This window comes from Symphalangus syndactylus, chromosome 3 (assembly GCF_028878055.3).
Source record: "Symphalangus syndactylus isolate Jambi chromosome 3, NHGRI_mSymSyn1-v2.1_pri, whole genome shotgun sequence".
NCBI lineage: Eukaryota > Metazoa > Chordata > Mammalia > Primates > Hylobatidae > Symphalangus > Symphalangus syndactylus.
In genome coordinates this window covers 93,216,042-93,235,248 of record NC_072425.2, presented here as the reverse complement: position 1 = coordinate 93,235,248, position 19,207 = coordinate 93,216,042, and the positions used below count along the sequence as shown (strand labels likewise).

General features: G+C 39.6%; 1 protein-coding gene and 1 long non-coding RNA gene across 5 annotated transcripts in view; one reads left to right on the top strand and one right to left on the bottom strand.

Annotated features, from left to right (window-relative positions):
• Window positions 1–5,222: 5,222 nt before the first annotated feature.
• On the top strand, window positions 5,223–17,292 carry LOC129479434 (uncharacterized). Of its 2 annotated transcripts, none has more exons than XR_008656676.2 (4): window positions 5,223–5,478; window positions 14,024–14,142; window positions 15,050–15,191; window positions 17,152–17,292. It is a non-coding gene; the product is annotated as an uncharacterized lncRNA (long non-coding RNA). The 2 variants fall into 2 exon arrangements; XR_010120263.1 differs by having other exon boundaries at window positions 17,126–17,285.
• ANKMY2 (ankyrin repeat and MYND domain containing 2) overlaps window positions 10,935–19,207 on the bottom strand; it is a 44,974-nt gene continuing 36,701 nt past the window's right edge. For all 3 annotated transcript variants that reach the window (XM_055272528.2, XM_055272525.2, XM_055272526.2), the window contains exons 8-10: window positions 15,004–15,132; window positions 13,543–13,672; window positions 10,935–12,108 (exon numbers count right to left, since the gene is read on the bottom strand). In XM_055272528.2, coding sequence (XP_055128503.1) covers window positions 11,924–12,108; window positions 13,543–13,672; window positions 15,004–15,132 — 444 coding nt within the window. In that variant the 3' untranslated portion in view covers window positions 10,935–11,923. The remainder of the gene's footprint in view (window positions 12,109–13,542; window positions 13,673–15,003; window positions 15,133–19,207) is intronic.

Genomic DNA, 19,207 nt, shown 5'->3' with positions numbered 1-19,207 from the left:
GTCATAAAGATGGAAATAATAGATACTCGGGGACTCCAGAAGGGAGGAGAGTGGGAGGGGGACAAGGGATGAAAAATTACCTATGGGATACAATGTTTGCTATGTAGGTATTAGGTACACTAAAAGCCCACTCCCCACCAGAATGCAGTATGCTCATTTAGCAAACAAGCACCATGTACCCCCTGAATACTAAAAAAAAAAAAAAAAAAAAAAAATTCAGACAAATTGCTGTCTATAGGCAGCAAATGCAAATCAAGGCCCTTTCAAAAAAAGGAAGTAGAATAAGGAAAAAAGCTTATTGATCCTCTTGTGATTGATCGAGACCATATATCTAGATTGATCTGTATTCTAGGACTAGAAAAAATCTTCAGTGCCCAGAGTTAATTACCGCAATGCTTTCTACAGTATTTTAAATCATCAGAGATTAGGAGCACTTCACTCAACGGGGCTTGTACTACTAGAAAAGAAAGGCAGTTTCGTGAGATGGATCTGTCTCAAAATTTTTGTTTTCAATTCTTGTATTATCACTATGCATCTGGACTGGAACATGGACTGGAAAGAATCAACACATCAAAAATATGACCAGGCCGGGCATGATGGCTCACGTAATCCCAGCAGTTTGGGAGACCAAGGTGGGAGGACTGTTTGAGCCCAGGACTTGGAGCCTGGGCAACAGAGTGAGATCCTGTCTCAAAATAAATAAATAAATGAATAACAACAAACAATAACAATGATAATAACAAACAATAACAAAGAAATAATAACAATAATAACAATAAACAACTAAGTGGGAGTGAGCAAAGGTAAAAGGTAATTAATATCACAGTTAATTGTACTTAAAGTTTCTTTTTAGCCTGTCTCTGTCTGTCTCTCTCTCTCTCTCTCTCTGAGAGAGGGTCTCCCTCTGTCACCCATGCTGGAGGGCAATGGCACTATCACAGCTCATTGCAGTCTCTACCTCCCCAGCTCAAGCGATCCCTCTAGTCCCAGCTACTTGGGAGACTGAGCTAGGAGGATCACCTGAGCCCAGGGAGGTCGAGACTGCAGTGAACCATGATAGTACACCTGCCTCCATTCATTTTCTACGTGGTGCTGCTCTTTTTGAAATTCTTCTATGATTCAATATACATTCACAGAAGCATTCCCTTTTAAATTTTCCCATCTTCTGTACCATGCTTCTATGTTGTTTGGAGTGCTCAGAATCTGTTCTGTATGCACTTATAGACAGACCACTAATTTGGCAGAAATGATATTGGTGACGGAACAGGAAAACTGTTGTGTAAGTGTTTTCCTGTCCTACTGTGCACATAATTATTTTTGAACGAGTCAGTAATTTTACTGGCTTCTCCAGGCAAATGCAGAGAAAGCTATTAAAAGCTCCTAGAATTTCACAGTTGGAAAGAATGCCAATGCAGACAAATTTCTAAACTCAAGTTTTTGTCATTGCTGTATTATGCGACCAATCCACTTATCTGATTTTTTTTTTTTTTTTTTTTTTTTTTTTTTTTTTTTTTTTTTTTTTTTGCCAAAGCATTGGGCTGATTGGAAAAAACAGACTTTATTGATAACACCTTGAAATTCACTTTTAGAAGGCTTGATTGTACCTAATTCCAAATCTGTCATTATGGTTTGAGAATTTAGTTGGAATTCTTTTTTTTTTTCTGCAAACTCCACCAAATCTTCAAATAAGCATTTGTAAAGTGCTTCACTTTTTGCAGTCATTAATACATAAATGAATGGATAAGCTCTGTAATTTTCAGATCCAACAGGGGCATGAATAGTACCTATCTGATTAAAAAACAGTGAGGACAGTTTTGAATACGCCATTTGATAACTTACAGGTCACATTTGGCAGGCTTCCAAATTAACTGCCTGAGGAAAGTCTTGTGATTCACGTGAGTCCCTCAAATCTTATCATGAGTTCCTCAAACTGTTGATACACTGATTAATGCATAACTTACTGACATTGACAAGGACACTGATTTGTTTCTGAATCATAAGGTTTTGCTGATTTGTTTCTGAATCATGAAGTTGTATTGTCTTGCACCTAGAACGTTTAAGCCTGTATGTTGACATCTGTAGCCAATGATGTTAACCTCTGTATTGTACCCTCCAAAGAAAAAGGACAAGTCCAGTATGAGGAGTCCCTCTCCCTTCTCATAAACTTCCTTATAAAAGCATTGCAACTTGTAACAGACTTTGGAACATGCCTAACTTTGTTGGTGTCTTCCCATGTCCATCCTCACATTCAGTTTCCAAAAAATTTTTATCAAATTATTTCTGCCTCAACAGCCTTAATTTCGATCAACACATCCATGAGTCAAAGTGAAGCATCTGCTAGTTTTTGTATGTTATATTTTCAATAGAAAAAGTCTATCTTCTTTAATAGTCAAATCCCTAACCAAGAATTGGTCATCCCTTAATTTTTTGTAATGCTGGAGGAATCTCAAAATCAGCAAACATCTTTGGTTCAGAAGATCTCTGAACTTGAATTTTTTTTGTTCTCTGATGAAGGGCATATTTTTAAAAATGCAAGCATGGTGTTATGTGTGAAGGGGCAGGAGCAGTACACCACTGAATAATCTGGCAGGAGAGATTTCTGTTTTTTTATTTTGAGATGGAGTCTTGCTCTATTGTCCAAGCTGGAATGTAGTGGCCCAATGTCAGCTCACTGCAACCTCTGCTTCCCGGATTCAAGTGATTCTCCTGCCTCAGGCTTCCAAGAAGCTGGGATTACAGGCACACAATCCCACACCCGGCTACTTTTTGTATTTTTAGTAGAGATGGAGTTTTACCACGTTGGCCAGGCTGGCCTCGAACCCCTAACCTCAAGTGATCTGTCCGCCTCAGCCTCCTAAAATGCTGGGATTACAGGAGTGAGCCGCCGCACCTGGCCTCTTGTATGTTTTGCTTGCATTTTCATTTCTTTGATGACCTTTGAAAAACTAGAAACATTGAAGGCAGATCTTCCCCACCCAATCCACTAAGACTCAGACACTAATCTCCTCTGGAAATACCCAAGCACACTGAAAATAATGCTTTACCAGGTCACTAGGCATTCCTTAATCCAGTTAAATTGACACCTAAGATTAAGTCCACAAGTCTACCCCTTGTTAGCCTAGCATCCATATGCATCTCCTTAAATCACACTTTATTTCCAAATAAGGACAATAACAAGGTAATAGTTCTGCCTAATATGCTGCACTACCCTGTGTACAACTGTAAATGCACTAATTGTGATTTGGGGGGTTTTAGATTTTAGGGATTTTTAACTTTAGGGATTTTGATCTTTAGAGGTAATAACGTTTGGAATTATGGCATTCGGGATTGCATCTTTGGGAATTATGGTTGGCACTGCTCTTACTCTCTCTCCTGGATCACTTACATTGGGGGACTCCAACTGCCATGTCATTAGAACATTCAAGCAGTCCTCTGGAGTGGTCCATATTCTGAGGAACTGATGCCTCTTTCCAAAAGCCAGTACAGTGCAAGGCCTTCTGCCAACGTATACCGCAGACCCAGTTAAACTCGCAGATGACTACAGCCCTGGCTGAAAGTTTCACTGTATCTTCAAGCCAAAGACATCTGAAACCAGAACCACCCAGTTGAGCTGCTTCTGGATTTCTGGCCTGCAGAAATCATATGAGATAATGCTTACTGTTGTTTCAAGCTGATACATTTAGGGATAATTGGTTCCACAGCAACAGATAACTAATACAATATCCCACTGTAATCCAGGGTCCTTCGGTGGAGTCTCAAGCTAGCACTGAGAGGAAAGTCACAGTGCAGTTTCAAGGGTTCTTGAACAAGGCCACACCATCTGCAGCAGAGAACTAGTCACTGTTTAAATAGCACATCTAGACATGCTGCTGCATAGATTCTACTACTAACCGAGAGTCTGACCCTTGACCAAGTAGCTGTTTGACCAAAGCTACTCATCATGAGCTGAGTACTATCAGATCCACCAAGCAATAACATTGGGTGGCAACAAGCCATTTCATGATGGAAATAGTATATTTGACATCAGGTTTAAGGTGGCCCATACTTGCATAAGAAGTATTAATTTTTAATCAGATTGAAGTAAATTAAGGATGGGCTAATGTAATCTCTTGGTTAACCACTAAAAGAATCATTTTCAAATGTGTACTCTTTGACATTATATTCTTAATCCCACAATTACTGAAAATAAAACATTTACTCCAATTTTAAAATGTCTAAAAAATTTTACTTCATCTGGTAAGAGGTAGAAATTATTTTTCTTTTTACAAAACTGTGTCACCTGCATGAAAAAAAAAGATGTGCTTTAGAACGCACTCCTCAATACTGGATATGTTATTCAACAATTAAGGGCTAATGAGTGGCCCTTCATTATTGTGAATGGGGAACATTGTATGAAATACCATTTCAGGAGAAACACAAAACAGAAGACATGATCTTTAAGTTACCTAAACCTCTGCCAAAATGGAATACATCATTATTGAGAGGGTATTTTAAATTAAGTTCTTTGCTTTAAACAAGAGACCCGGATGCGTGGCTCACGCCTGTAATTTCAGCATTTTGGGAGGCTAAGGCGGGCAGATTGCTTGAGCCCAGGAGTCTGAGACCAGCCCGGGCAACATGGCGAAACCCTGCCTCTACTAAAAAAAAAAAATTAAATCCGGGAATGGTGGCAGGATTGCTTGAGCCTGGGAAGCAGAAGTTGCAGTGAGCTGAGATCGCCATTACACTCCATCCTGGGTGACAAAGCTAAACCTTTTCTCAAAAAAAAAAAAAAAAAGAGAGAGAGAGAAAGAGAGAAAAGAAAAAACAATAACAACAACACAACAAGATGACCATTCAAACTGTCTCAAGTGGAAGCATATTTATTTACAATGGAATTTCTCATGACTAGGAAACAAAAAATAATGATATGTAGATCTATAGAGGGTTTGGCTAAAAGCTGGGGCTTTGGAATCCAACAAATCTAGCTTAGCTGTTCCATTTACTAGATGCTACTTGGAAAAGTTAGTTGACCTGTCAAGGTTTTGATATCCTTTTATTTAAACCAATAATAGTAGTTACCTCATAGAGTCTCAGAGATTAAGTTAGATAATGTATGTCAAGTGCTAGGTAGACTGTCTTTCTTAAAGTACTCCATATATGTTAGCTATTACTATTATTCTTATCCCAAGGGCAGTTGTGCTCCTTGTGGACTATACTTGGTGTTATGGACTGAATGTTGGTGTCCTTCCAAAATTCCTATGTTGAAATCTAATCCCCATTGTGATGGTATTGGAGATGGAGCCTTTGGGAGGTAACTAGGTCATGAGGGTGGAGCCCTCATGAATGAGATTAGTCCCCTAAAAGAGAGGCCAGAGAACCAGCTCACCATACTTTTTCCACTTAAGTAACACAGTACTCTGTAGACCAGGAAGAGGATGCTCACCAAGTACTCAATCCTGCTGGAAACCTGATCTCAGACTTCCAGCCTCCAAAACTGTGAGTAATAAGTATTTGTAGTTTTAACCACCCAGTCTATGGTAATCTGTGACAGCAGCTCGAATTGACTAAGACAAATGATCTATTAGTAGGCTTCTCCAGAGAAACAGAACCAGTAGAATACACGCATATCTAGAACTAGACATTCATTTTAAGGAATTGGCTTATGCCATTGTGGGGACTGGCAAGTTCAAAGTTTGTAGGGAAGCCAGAGCTTCAGGTATGAGTTGATGCTGCAATCTTGAGTTGGAAATCCACAGGACAGGCTGGCAGACTGGCAGGCCTTTGTTGGGGCTTTTCTTGGTCTGTAGCTGTTGGTGTTTCCGTGTTTCCAGCTTCTTCAGCTCCAAGTCTGGGCTACGTGAGGCAGGAAGAAAACCCAGAGAACTCAGCAGGTGTTGCTACGTGGAACCCTGGGTCCAGGATCCCTAGCCAGTCTACCTCCTCTCCAACTTTCACAGTCTTCTTATATTTGTTTTATATACAATTGTTCGGGGGTTTTAGCTTTCCTTAGTGGGAAGAATAGTGAAAAGTGTGTCTACTCCACCTTCCCAGGAGCAGAAGTATTCAGATTATGTTTTAAATATAGCTGAATTTGTTTCCTTTTGTGGTTTCTGGGTTTAGTATATTTATGAAGGCCTCTTTCATGCTAAAGTCATAAAGAATTCTCTCATGGTTTCTCCTGGGATTATTTTTTTCACATTAAAATATTAACGATTTGGAATCATCAGGTAAAGTGGTTTCGTGTGAGTACTTGAATTAGCTAGCTACATTGCTCTGAAATGGTCAATTACGTAGCTACCTGATTTATTCTATGCAAAGTATGATCACCATTTGCCTTTGGCTATTTATAAAACTAGGACTTTAAAGGATATATACAACCAGCACTTCGAACCAGGCTAGAGCTACCTTTGGGGGAAAAATCTGCTCATCTACTAAAATAATTATGAGAAAAAGAAAATTTCTTTTTACTAAATTAAGATCTTGTCTTTGTCCATAGAAATGATGATTTGATATGATCAAAGTTTACATAAACATGCCCTATTCCAATTTTAAATAAATACAAGATTTTTTTCAAAATTAATATCAGTAAATAGGTGCAAAAACACTTTGTGTTGGTTTTCTAACAAAAATAACTGCAATCTGTCGACCAAAAGAGTCAAACTCTGTAAAATATTTAAAGAGATTTATTCTAAGCCAAATATGAGTGAACATGGCCCGTGACACAGCCCTCAGGAGGTCCTGAGACCACGTGCCCAAGGTGGTTGGGGCACAGCTTGGTTTTATATATTTTAGAGAGGCATGAGTCATCAATCAAATACATTTAAGAAATACATCGGTTTGGTTCAGAAAGGCAGGACAACTCAAAGCGGGGGACTTCTAGGCTATAGGTAAACTTAAACATTTTCTGGTTGAAAATTGGTTGAGTTTGTCTAAAGACCTGGGATCCATAGAAAGGAATGCTCAGGTTAAAGATAAAGGATTGTGGAGACCAAGTTTTACTGTGCTGTGAAGAGGAATCTCTCAGATAGCAGACTTCAGAGAGAGAGCAGGTTGTAAAACGTTTCTTATCAGACCTAAAGGGGTGCCTGGCTCTTAGTTGATTATCTCCTGGATCTGGAAAGAAAGGAAGGAAAACAAAGGGGGAAGGGGATTCTCTATAGAATGGGGATCCTTTCCACAAAACACTTTGCAGGGCAATTTCAAGGCATGGCAAGGAAATATATTTTGCAGTTAAATATTTTTTCCTTGTCTCATAATGTTATGCCACAGTCAGATTGAAAAGCAAGTCACAATATACAGGGTCAAATAAAACCCATCTGATGAGAATCCATGGTTTGTAGGGCATGACTCCCCAGACCCCTTGGGTAGGAATTTGGACAAGATAAATAATAGAGGTTAGTCCTTAAATCTAATTTGAAATTTGAACTGCTATTGTTAATTTTCTAAGAGAATATAATCATAAAATTCAAGTTATATGCCTTCATTTTTCTTTTACCTATATTTTTATGTATTTAACTTTTGAAATTTGCTTTTGTTTTCTAGTTGTCACATTATTAATAAGGATTCTTTGGCTCTAAGTGACAGAAATCCAAATGGGAAATGTATTTGCTCATGTAAGCAGACCTTGTAAACCCCAAGTGTGGGCTCTGTCAGAGCCCACTGGATTTGACAGCTCAAATAAGCATTTCCTCTCTCTATCCCTATCTCGCTGGTGTCCACTTAATAACTGCATTTTCAGGTGCCTTCACATGTCAGGGGTCATGGCCTCAGTTCTGGAGCCAAATCATTGTACTTTACAATCTCTCCAAAGGAGAAACAAATAAAGAAAATAATAAAAGCCCCCCTTCTTCAACTTCAGGAATGAAAAAAATCTCTGGGAATTGTTCTGATTGTCCTCATTGTGACCAAGGAGGCCAATCACTACTGGCAACAACCACAAAACCACCTAAATCGGAAGAGCCAGTTTCCACTGAAGGAAGGGCACTAATTTGCTTCAGAAGTGGGGGAGACAGTATCCTGAGAAGACGAAAACACTGCAAGAATATCCACTATAAGAATTTCTGGCCAAATGTGGTGGATCATGCCTGTAATCCCAGCACTTTGGGAGGCCAAGGTGGGCGGATCGCCTGAAGTCAGGAGTTTGAGACCAGCCTGGCCAACGTGGTGAAACCCCTTCTCTACTAAAAAAAATACATAAATTATCTCATCATGGTGGCAGGCGCCTATAGTCCCAGCTACTCAGGAGGCTGAGGCATGAGCATCTCTTGAACCCAGGAGGTGGAGGTTGCAGTGAGTTGAGATTGCACCACTGCACTCTAGCCTGGGGGATAGAGCGAGGTTCTGTCTAAAAAAAAAAGAGAGAATTTCTATGATGTTTTATACTCAATAACATTAAAACTCAAGTAAACTCATATATATGAAAGTTGACCAAAAGCAGTGATTTTTTTTTTTAAGGGCCTTGGGAATATCCATTACACCCTGTAAAATAACAGCTTGTCTTCAACCCTGTATCTTCTGGCTGCAGGGATACTACAGTGAGGTTAACATGTTAAGAATGTACAATGTACTAGTTAAAACTGCAGACCTTGCCAAGCACCAGCTCTACAATTTTGGATAAATTAGGCAACCTCTTTAAAGTTCTTCATCTGTGCTACTGGATAAAGTCTAATTCACAGGGTCATTGTGAATATTATACAAAATTATTTCAGGGATAGAGTAACTTTCACTGTTAGCTATCATTATTATCTACTGAATGAAAAAGCAGAATCTGATTTCTTAAACTAACTGGCCAATTTAATATTGTATTACATCAGCTCTAGGTACCAGAAGTATTGGAATACTAACAAACAGTATTCAAAATTCTTTAGGTCCTATTTTTGTTTGAGAAGAGTTTTTTGATAGCATATTGAAAACAGTTCAACATGGGAAAAAAATAAGATGACCACGTGTTCTGTTGGTATTATAATGGAAAATGCTGTTTTAGATAATTTATGATAATCAGAACCAACCCCATTTTCTGACCACCCCTTTCCTAACGTACATCCAAGGAAATTTTTGATATTGATATGGCTTATGCTTGAATTTCTCTTTGTCCAATGTTAAAGTTCCTATTCATACCAGCTCTGTTAGTTCTGATTCATTTAGTAATTCATGACAATAAAGGAGAAAAGTACCTCTACGTTGCCACTGCTCTTTATTTTCCTAATTCTGTTACCAGGGCAGTCCAGGAGATACAGCTGAGGAAGCTCATTATTTTCTTAAACAGCTTTTTTTTTTTCTAATCTTTTACTTGAAGTCCTTTTAAGCCTGCTTAAAAGGACTCCTTGTGGTCCAGGAGTTTCAGGACCCTTCGCCAATTACTACAGGAAGATAAGGCCTGAGTGAAACTCAGCAAACCAGAAGCAGAGACTCCTTGCTACCTTTAGATCATTAGCATATCATTATAATGCTAAGCTTCTCACCCAGAGGAGAATCGCTGCCCTTTCTGAACGTGGCGTGTATGGAGACATGTTTATGATCTATGCCTGTGCATCTGGAGTTCCTCTCTGAATATGCTTACCTATCTTCCACCCGACATCTAACCCCTTAAAGTTCCCCAGCTTCCCACAGCTTGGGAGGAGGGTGTCTTTCAAGCAAGAGCTCTCTCCTTTTCCATTCCTGGCCAGGAATAAAACCTGCCTGCTTTTTTTTCCCCAATTGTACGTTCTTTTTTTGCAGCTAATGCAGAGCAGGGAAATAACTCAGTTTACTGGGTGACAATTTCTTCTGCTTTTCCACAACCCTCCATGGTATGTGAAGACAGGGGCCATGCCCTCTTGGCAGAGTCCCCCACAGTGTGTGACAGAGTGGGGTGAATTGATGGTAACACAAACATTACAAAAAATCACTAAAATCTGGGAACTCAGGTAAAAAGCATGTCAGTGGGAGAGGGAGGGCTGGGAGGGCTCCTTTACTACCTGAAGATAAATGTTCATCAGTGTGTGTATAGATGAAGTACCTGGATGAATGATTTTATTTTTTTCTGAGGGAGGCTTGTCATGATTAACAAATTCAGTCTAAATTTGCCTGCTGAATTCCTAACCAGTTAACCCTCAACATTGAATTTACTCAAAGTCATCCTACAGCCAGCATGGTATAGGGTGTGTATGGTATAGGGTATATGTTTGGGCTAGGAAAAAAATAATGGAGTGTCAGGAAGATAAAAATCCACAAGATAGGCCGGGCGCAGTGGCTCACGCCTGTAATCCCAGCATTTTGGGAAGCCGAGGCGGGTGGATCACCTGAGGTCAGGAGTTTGAGACTAGCCTGGCCAATATGGTGAAATCTAAAAATACAAAAATGGTCGGGTGCAATGGCTCACGCCTGTAATCCCAGCACTTTGGGAGGCCGAGGTGGGTGGATCATGACGTCAGGAGATCGAGACCATCCTGGCTCACATGATGAAACCCCGTCTCTACTAAAAATGCAAAAATTAGCTGCCGTGAACCCGGGAGGTGGAACTTGCAGTGAGCCAAGATTGCGCCACTGCACTCCAGTCTGGGCAACAGAGCGAGACTCTGTCTCAAAAAAAAACAAAAAAAAAGTACAAAAATTAACTGGGTGTGGTGGCGGGCACCTGTAATCCCAGCTATTCAGGAGGCTGAGGTAGGAGAGTCACTTGAACCTGAGAGGCGGAGGTCGCAGTGAGCTGAGATAGTGCCATTTCACTCCCGTGTGGGCGACAAGAGCCAAACTCCATCTCAAAACAAAAACAAACAAACAAAATCCACAAGATAGAATTTGATCAGCAAAGTGAGGTGAGAATTCTAGTCATTTTGTTCTGCAATTGTACATATTAAAATAATTATTACTTTGCTGTTCTCCAATATTTGTCAAGTTCCCTATTATTTTTTAAGTTCTCTAATACTTCTCTAATATTTGCCACTCCCCAACAAATTATAAAACAAGATGAGTTGTTCATATTTGTAGGCACAATTTATTTTAAAATCCACACAAGAAACTTAGAAATGCAGCATTACCTTCAGACATCACATTCTAGCTCTGTTTAAATACCACATATGCTAAAAACTGACGCCAGGACATTCTCTAAATGAGTTACAAATCAGTTTCTGGAAAGGAAGTGCTCCATGAAAAGCTTATAGCAAGATAACTCGGGCTTTCAGGTGGAGTATGGCACTTGAATTAGCCTTACAATAATTGTGTACATAGTATGTTTAGTCATTATTGAATCAAAAGTTTCAGGAAGTACCTTTTTTAATGCACATGCTGAGAGAACCGTCAATATGCCTTTGTTCCTGCTGAGGGATCTGCCATTCTGGAGGTACAAATACTGTAGATAGAATTATCACCACAGGACTACGTCAAGTTCAGAGTGTTCAGGATCATTTCTATATAAAACTACAATTAGCTGAACTATGGCAAAGGTCCTTGAACATAAAGCTTTTCTTCATTTCATTGCATCTTAATAAGTAGAATGCCACTACAGTAAATGCTGTTTACTTGTATTTTATTCACATATAAGTTATGATTTTTCTAACTACCCATCTCTGTAGCTATAAATTTTTTCCTTCCTGAAAATCTCTCTTCCACACCTGTTCTACTTGTCCCTTTGTTCCCTAAAGCCTGTATTTTTTCTTTAAGGGGATCTATTTTTCTTTGAAACAATTGCTGGAAAGCCAGCCTCAGAAAGGGAATAGGAATGTTTTTCCTGTATTTTGAAACAAAAAATTTTCCATAGGAATATCCGTTCAATTATAGAACAGAAATCAATAGGAAATTAGGGCATGGTCAACAGAGGTTTGCTTGAAAACCTCTATTCTATGAAATGTGGAATCCTGCCATGGTGCCATGCAGGCATAACGAGGCGAGGACAATGCATTCCCATGAGTTTTCCAGCTTTTTGCAGGGTGAGGACCATCCACACTGGCACTTGCTTTGGCTTTTACTCCTCGGACACCTGTGGCCCTGCAGGACCATCCTGTAAGCCTTCCAACTCAGCTTCACTTTCAAGAGATTCTTTCTTTCCTTCCCCGGAATCTTCAGGATTGGAATCCTTTTGAGAGATACCCACTTCAGCCTCTGGTTGCTCTTCATTAACACAGTTAGAATTGACATCAAGTTTGCTGTCTGATTAAAAAAAGAAGAAGTTGTTATTGTGTTCCTACCATGTGTCAGACACTCTTCTCAATGCTTTACATGTATTATTTAATCTTCCTATCAACTATATGAGGTATATGATTATCTACTGTCATCGCTAACATTATTTTACAAATAAGAAAACTGAGAGGAGAGAGGTTTGGTAACTTGCTGCAAGTTTCCTAGCTAGTGAAACAGCAGAACCAGCATTTGAACTCAGGCCTCTGGCTCCAAAGCCATCTCTAAATCAAGATTGTTGCTTGGGATTTGACAAAGCCTGTATTTGAATACAGCTTTTCTGTGAATTTGTTTGATGTCCTTGGAGAGGTAATTGCCTGGATGCAGTTGTTTCCCTTGTCTATAATATGTAGATAATAAAGGCTATCCTACACTGGTGAAGAATAAAGTTGTCTCTAACATTTAGAGCAGTGTTTGGTGCATGAATGATGCTTAACAACTGGGAGTGCCCATTCTACTGACAATCTTATTCTCCCTCAATGGTGTGTTAGTAATGAACATTTGTTACTTTCTGTCCTTAGCACATAGAATAAAAAAGTTTGGTCAAGAAAACAAGAGAAGGCATGGCAGTCAGAAAGCCTGACTATTCTCTTAAGGATAAATGGTTTAATTGTGTACAAATCATTTAATTCCACTGAGAGTATTTCTCAACCCAGTAGTAGAGGGGATATGGTTCCTTGAGAGGTGGAGGCGGAAATGCCTGGTATCAGAGTCACCGAGGCATCTTTTTCAAACTACATGCACTCCCCCAGAACATATGATATATTCTCTGGAATGAGGCATGAGGGTGGGGGCAGTTCTCCTTTCCAGTCTGATGATCACTGCTGAAGCAACTCACTATTTCTGATGAAAATGGGTCACAAAACCTCAAGAGGGATGGAGAAAAAAAAATACAAAATTCACTGCTCTGACACTTGTAGAAATTTGATCTTTATATTAGATCTGCAATTTAATGAATGATTTATAAATGTACTCTGTAATTTCACGTGTAGTTCTGAAATTTAATTAAGGAATTTAAAGGCTTCCACCCTTAAAATCTTCTGGTAGCCATTCGTGGAAATTTAATTAATTCCCTTATTCAAAGACTTTAAAATCCTTCATGAACAGAATATAAGTTAATACCCATTAAGAGTCCCACTGTTGCAGGGCAGTCACCTAAGCTAGAATGTAAAATATGAAATAAACTACATCCCTCAGATTTTGACGTCTCTGTTTTCCAGTGATGTCTAGGCTGACTATATCCTAAGAACTTAAAAAAGGGACACATTTACATTTAAATATGATTCTTACATTGGTCACTCCTGAGCTCCTATGGCTTCCAGAGAAGACTCAGTTTCAGTGTGTTAAGATCACCTATCATCTCTCTCTCTCCACTAAGCAGAGTGAACTCGGTTTTTATATACATACGGTTTTCCTCTTGTCTCTTTTCTTTGGCAGCCTCCAATTGTTGCTTTTCGTAAATGTCCTTCAGATTCTTACAGATTTTCTTATGAGTAAACCAGTGTGTTTTCTGGCAGGTTTGATCACAATATATTACCTGAAAGCAATTGTTGGTTTATTTTCATTTCCAGAGCTTGGGTTGTATGATTTCCCAACTATGATTAAACCAAGAACTAAGCTATAAAAATGTCATTTTCCACACTTTATTTTAAAACATAATATGTGGTTGATATAGTTTGGATGTTGTCTCCTCTAAATCTCATATTGAATTGGGATCCCAAATGTTGGAGGTGGGGCCTAGTGGGAGGTGATAGGATCATGGGGGCGGTTTTCTCATGAACGGTTTAGCACCCTTCCCTTGGTGCTGCCCTCACAATAGTGAGTGAGTTCTTACAAGATCTGGTTGTTCAAAAGTATGTGGCAACTCCCCCACCTCCTCTTGCTCCAGCTCTTGCCATGTGACATGCCTGCTCCCCCTTCACCTTCCACCATAATTGAAGGCTTCCTGAGACCTCACCAGAAGCTGAACAGATGCCCATGCCATGCTTCCTGTACACCTTCAGAACCGTGAGCCCATTAAACCTCTTTTCTTTATAAATGACCCAGTCTCAAGTATTTCTTTATAGCAACGTAAGAATGGCCTAACACAGTATCTGTGTATTGATTTAGATTTATAGTTCGTAGCTTTACTTTAAAACAATAATGAACATATAACAAACAGTCTACCAAAGACTTCAGCAAATAGCTTATTATGAACCCGCCATGTGCCAGAATTAGTACAGTACAATGACAAGGAAGATAGAGATGTTGTCCCAAAGGTACCAGGGTCAGGAAAAAGAAAGATATGGAAGAAGGGAGACAGGCAGGTACCTAAATACATAATTTCTTAACACAGTACAGGATGTAAGAGTGATGGAGGCGTAGAGGAAGCGGCAACTCACTCTAGCTGTGGTGAGTCAAGGTAGACAGAAAAATGGGAAAGAAGAATTCCAACTGGAGAAAATATCTAGTACAAAAATGCAGGAACAGGGAAGTAAATGATATGTTCAAGAACAGCAAGAAGTTTTTGTAAATGGCCTTATAATTTTGCAAGTGGGGGTGGAAAGGAGATGGGAATGAATGTTATTAAACACTATATGCCAAGCACTGTGCTGGGCCCTTATACATATATTGTATTATTGGCCCCAATACATGTATTGGCCCCTTATACATATATTGTATTATTAGCAGAAGACAGACACAGTAAAGAACTATATTGATCCTATTAATTCTTTTCCAAAACTACTTTTTAAGTATTAAATAGAATATTTTCATTGCTAGAATTTATTAGAAAACTAATGTCCACTCTTACAGAATATTAAAACTCAATCATCAGCTTGGCTGCATCTAAACCAGAGGTCAATGAAATAAAAAGAACTCCATTCTTACCATTTTGCAAACTGAACATCTTTTACTTGCTCCCTTTTCTCCACAGGTAGTGCAAAATTCCACATCCACAAAACCCACCTGGCCAGTGATGGCTTGGGTAAGGACGGAGAATGCAGTGGGATCAGAACCCTAGAGTGGGCATGAAGAGGAGAAAAAAATTCTGAAATCACCACGGAAACACTACAGAGGTATCAGCCCATGGACACTGCTGTCCTACAATGTGACACAAAAAGGAAGAAATCATTAAGGCTATAGATTACACAGGCTTTAAGACAAAAATGACAAAAATCTTTTAGAATGTACCATTTTCTGTACAAAACATACGAAAAGTCAGTCATATGTCCAAATAATTAAAGAGAAAAAAACACCCTTAATCTAGAACAAAAGTATTTTTCCAATGAGGATAATTCAGTAAGTCCATAGGGTTTCAGATTTAGGACAGTAACTCCAGAGTGGAATTTTTTTCTGAGAACTGACATCCAGAAAATATTCATATTCAGTGAGACAATTACAGGGCACATCAAAAATGTTTAACTATCTTAATTCCGAAAAGTTTAGTACAATCTAAGTATTTTAAAGACAATATATTTAAACTCATTTACTTGATGTTGGCTTGCAATTCAAATAAATTATCACTATTATAATCGGTATGTTCCAAATTTGTTAAGAAACACACATGCAGCAATTGAATCAAAGTATTAAGAAAAACCAAATGTGTGAAACTTATTACTAGTGGGCAATGGAAAATTAAAATAGGTTAAAAAATATTTATGATTTTTATTTATTTTTATTTTTTTGAGATGGGGTCTCACTCTGTCACCCGGCTAGAGGTGCAGTGGCTCGATCTTGGCTCACTGCAACCTCCGCCTCCCAGGTTCAAGTGATTATCCTGCCTCAGCCTCCTCAGTAGCTGGGATTGCAGGCACCCGCCACTATGCCCAGCTAATTTTTTGTACTTTTTTTTTGAGACGGAGTCTCACTCTGTTGCCCAGGCTAGAATGCAGTGGTGTGATCTCCGCTCACTGCAAGCTTCGCTTCCTGGCTTCACACCATTCTCCTGCCTCAGCCTCCAGAGTAGCTGGGACTACAGGTGCCCGCCACCACACCCAGATAATTATTTTGTATTTTTAGTAGAGACAGGGTTTCACTGTGTCAGCCAGGATGGTCTCGATCTCCTGACCTCGTGATCTGCCCGCCTCGGCCTCCCAAAGTGCTGGGATTACAGGCATGAGCCACCGCGCCCGGCCAATTTTTTGTATTTTTAGTAGAGACAGGATTTTACCATGTTGGCCAGGCTGGTCTCGAACTCCTGACCTCGTGGTTCGCCCGCCTTGGCTTCCCAAAGTGCTGGGACTGCAGGCATGAGCCACTGCACCCGGCCTATAAACTTTTTTTTACAAAGAAAATTATAAGGGGCTGGGTGCAGTGGCTCGCACCTGTAATCCCAGTACTTTGCAAGGCCAAGGCAGGCAGATCATTTGAGGTTAGGAGTTCAAGAGCAGCCTGACCAACTTGGTGAAGCCCCGACTCTACTGAAAATACAAAAATTAGCCAGGCATGGTGGCACGCCTGTAGTCCCAGCTACTTGGGAGGCTGAGGCAGAAGGATCACCTGAGTCCGGGAGGCAGAGGTTGCAGTAAGCCGAGATCGTGTCACTGCACTCCAGCCTTGGTGACAGTGCAAGACCTTGTATTTAAAAAAAAAATTATAAGGGTAAGTATTTATCTATCTGAGACAATGCTACTAAAACCTATTTAGCAAAAAATAATCACAGCGTTTCTATTTTTCTTATCTACTCCTAATAGTTCTTTGTTCTGAGTTTTTCAAATTTGTTCATTTGTTCCAAACCAGAATTTTGACACTCTTTATAATTTTCATTTCATTTGAGTATTTGCTTTTTCTTCCTAAGAATATTTGTTTTTATATTATCTTACCAACTGTACATAATAGAGGTTTAAAAATATCACCTGGGAACAATGTCCTACACTGTTCTGTATACTCAAGATAGTCAAAGAAAATATTCAAAGATTCAAGAAGTATTTTAAAAGTAGCACTCATTTTGAAACTGCCATGTTCTTCTTGAATACAAATAATAATGACTGGGTCTGCTTTCACATGAAAGTGCTATGAATTCTCTTTCATGCTGAGCCTTGAGACAGGCAGAAGCCAGAGTTACACAGCAGCAGAGGGAACCAAAAGCTGAGCAGGAGAACCCAGGCATTAGCACTGTCAGAAAACAACACAGTGAAGCTCACAGCAGCCAGCCCTGAGAACCATCGTATGCCGGGAAAAGGTGGGCATCACTTCAGATGCTTAGAACTTGCAGAATATGAAAACCCATTAGGCAGTAAACAATGGCTGTGATATGCACAATCACAAGCATTTGGGATGAAGTTTTCCAGACAGAAGAACATAAAACTCTCAAAGAACAAAAATGTTTAAAGAAAAGTCTTTCTAAAATGCATTAAATACTATCTTAACTTTATTATAAACCTTTTCTTGATGACTCAGATCACTGGGATAAACATTAATCATTATACTCTAGGCCGGGTATGGTGGCTCACGCCTGTAATCTCAGCACTTTGGGAGGCCAAGGAGGGCAGATCACTTGAGATCAGGAGTTCAAGATCAGCCTGGCCAACATGGTGAAAATCCGTCTTTACTAAAAATGCAGAAACACGTTAGTTGGGCATGGTGGTGTGTGCCTGTAGTCCCAGCTACTTGGGAGGCTGAGACATGAGAACCACTTGAACCTGGAAGGCTGAGGTTGTAATGAGCCGAGATTGTGCTACTGCACTCCAGCCTGGGTAACAAAGCAAGACTCCCCCTCAATAAATAAATAAAAATAATAATAATTATACTATATAAACTCTAATTACAATATTCTATTATATGGAGCTAGGATAACTTGTCGACCATGATATTGACCTGCTTTCCTTTTTTTTTTTTTTTTTTTTTTTAAAGAAATCTGGGTTGCTCTTTCAGTTTTTCTGTTTTTTTCCCATGAAGGTAAAAGGTCAGCAACCCGTTGGTGAGTACTGGAAATCCCACATAACAGGTACTGCTAGTTGCTTCTCTGATACCAATTCTCCCAGCTTCCTCACTAACAGAAGCATAATTTTGTTCAGAGCAGCAGTGTTTAGAAAAGCCAAAAAAAATAATTTTCCTGGACTCCTGTGTAGCTAAGGAAAGTCGTATAACACAGGCAGAGGGCTTCTGGGAGAGCTTATGTTTTCCAGATATAGACCCCTTTGCTCTTCCTGCCTGCCTGGGATAGGAATGTGAGCTGGAGGAGGAACATCAAATGCCTCATAATCATGAGATCATAAGTATGTGTATGAGAACCTACACAGCTAAGGAATATTGGAAGGGAAAGATGAGAAAGTGTTTGGGTCCCCAAACTATTTTTAAGTCACTATGCCAGACCTAGTCTGCCTACCTTTGGGCATCTATGTATATGTGAATACATAAACCCTTATCTATTTAATTCATGGTTGGTTGGGCTTTGATATGTGCTGCCAAGACACATTTGTAATTGACAAATCATAATTTGCTAACTTTATTCTTCCAAAAGCATAAACACTAAATAGCCAATTATATTAAAAACTATGAGTAAAGAAACTCTTGAAAGTAGGGGAAGCACACATGAATAAATTAATGCATGAGCTTTATGAGATGGTCTTGTCTGCTCAGGTCTTTCTTGTTTATCTTATGGTTCAGACTACGTGAATTCTTAATGTACGAAGGAGCATCTGGAGCCCACTTCAAGCCCCGATGTTCCACACTGAGAATGACATAACAACCCAGAGAGAAGGCACAGAGAAGGGAACCAGATTTGCCAGAGGGAGGGAGGAAGCCATGGATGGGACTGGTCTTAGGATCAATTTCTTGCCTGATTGACAAAAGCTGATCAAGTTTTTGATTGAAACGTATAAAAGCCTGAATGGGTATAGATAGGGTAAACAAAAATCTATTCAAAATAGAAAAGGTGGCTGGGCGCAGTGGCTCATGCCTGTAATCTCAGCACTTTGGGAAGCCGAGGTGGGTAGATCACCTGAGTCAGGAGTTTGAGACCAACCTGGTCAACATGGTGAAACGCCATCTCTACTAAAAATATAAAAATTAGCTGGGCATGGTGGCGCATACCTATAGTCCCAGCTACTCAGGAGGCTGAGGCAGGAGAATCACCTGAACCTGGGAAGCG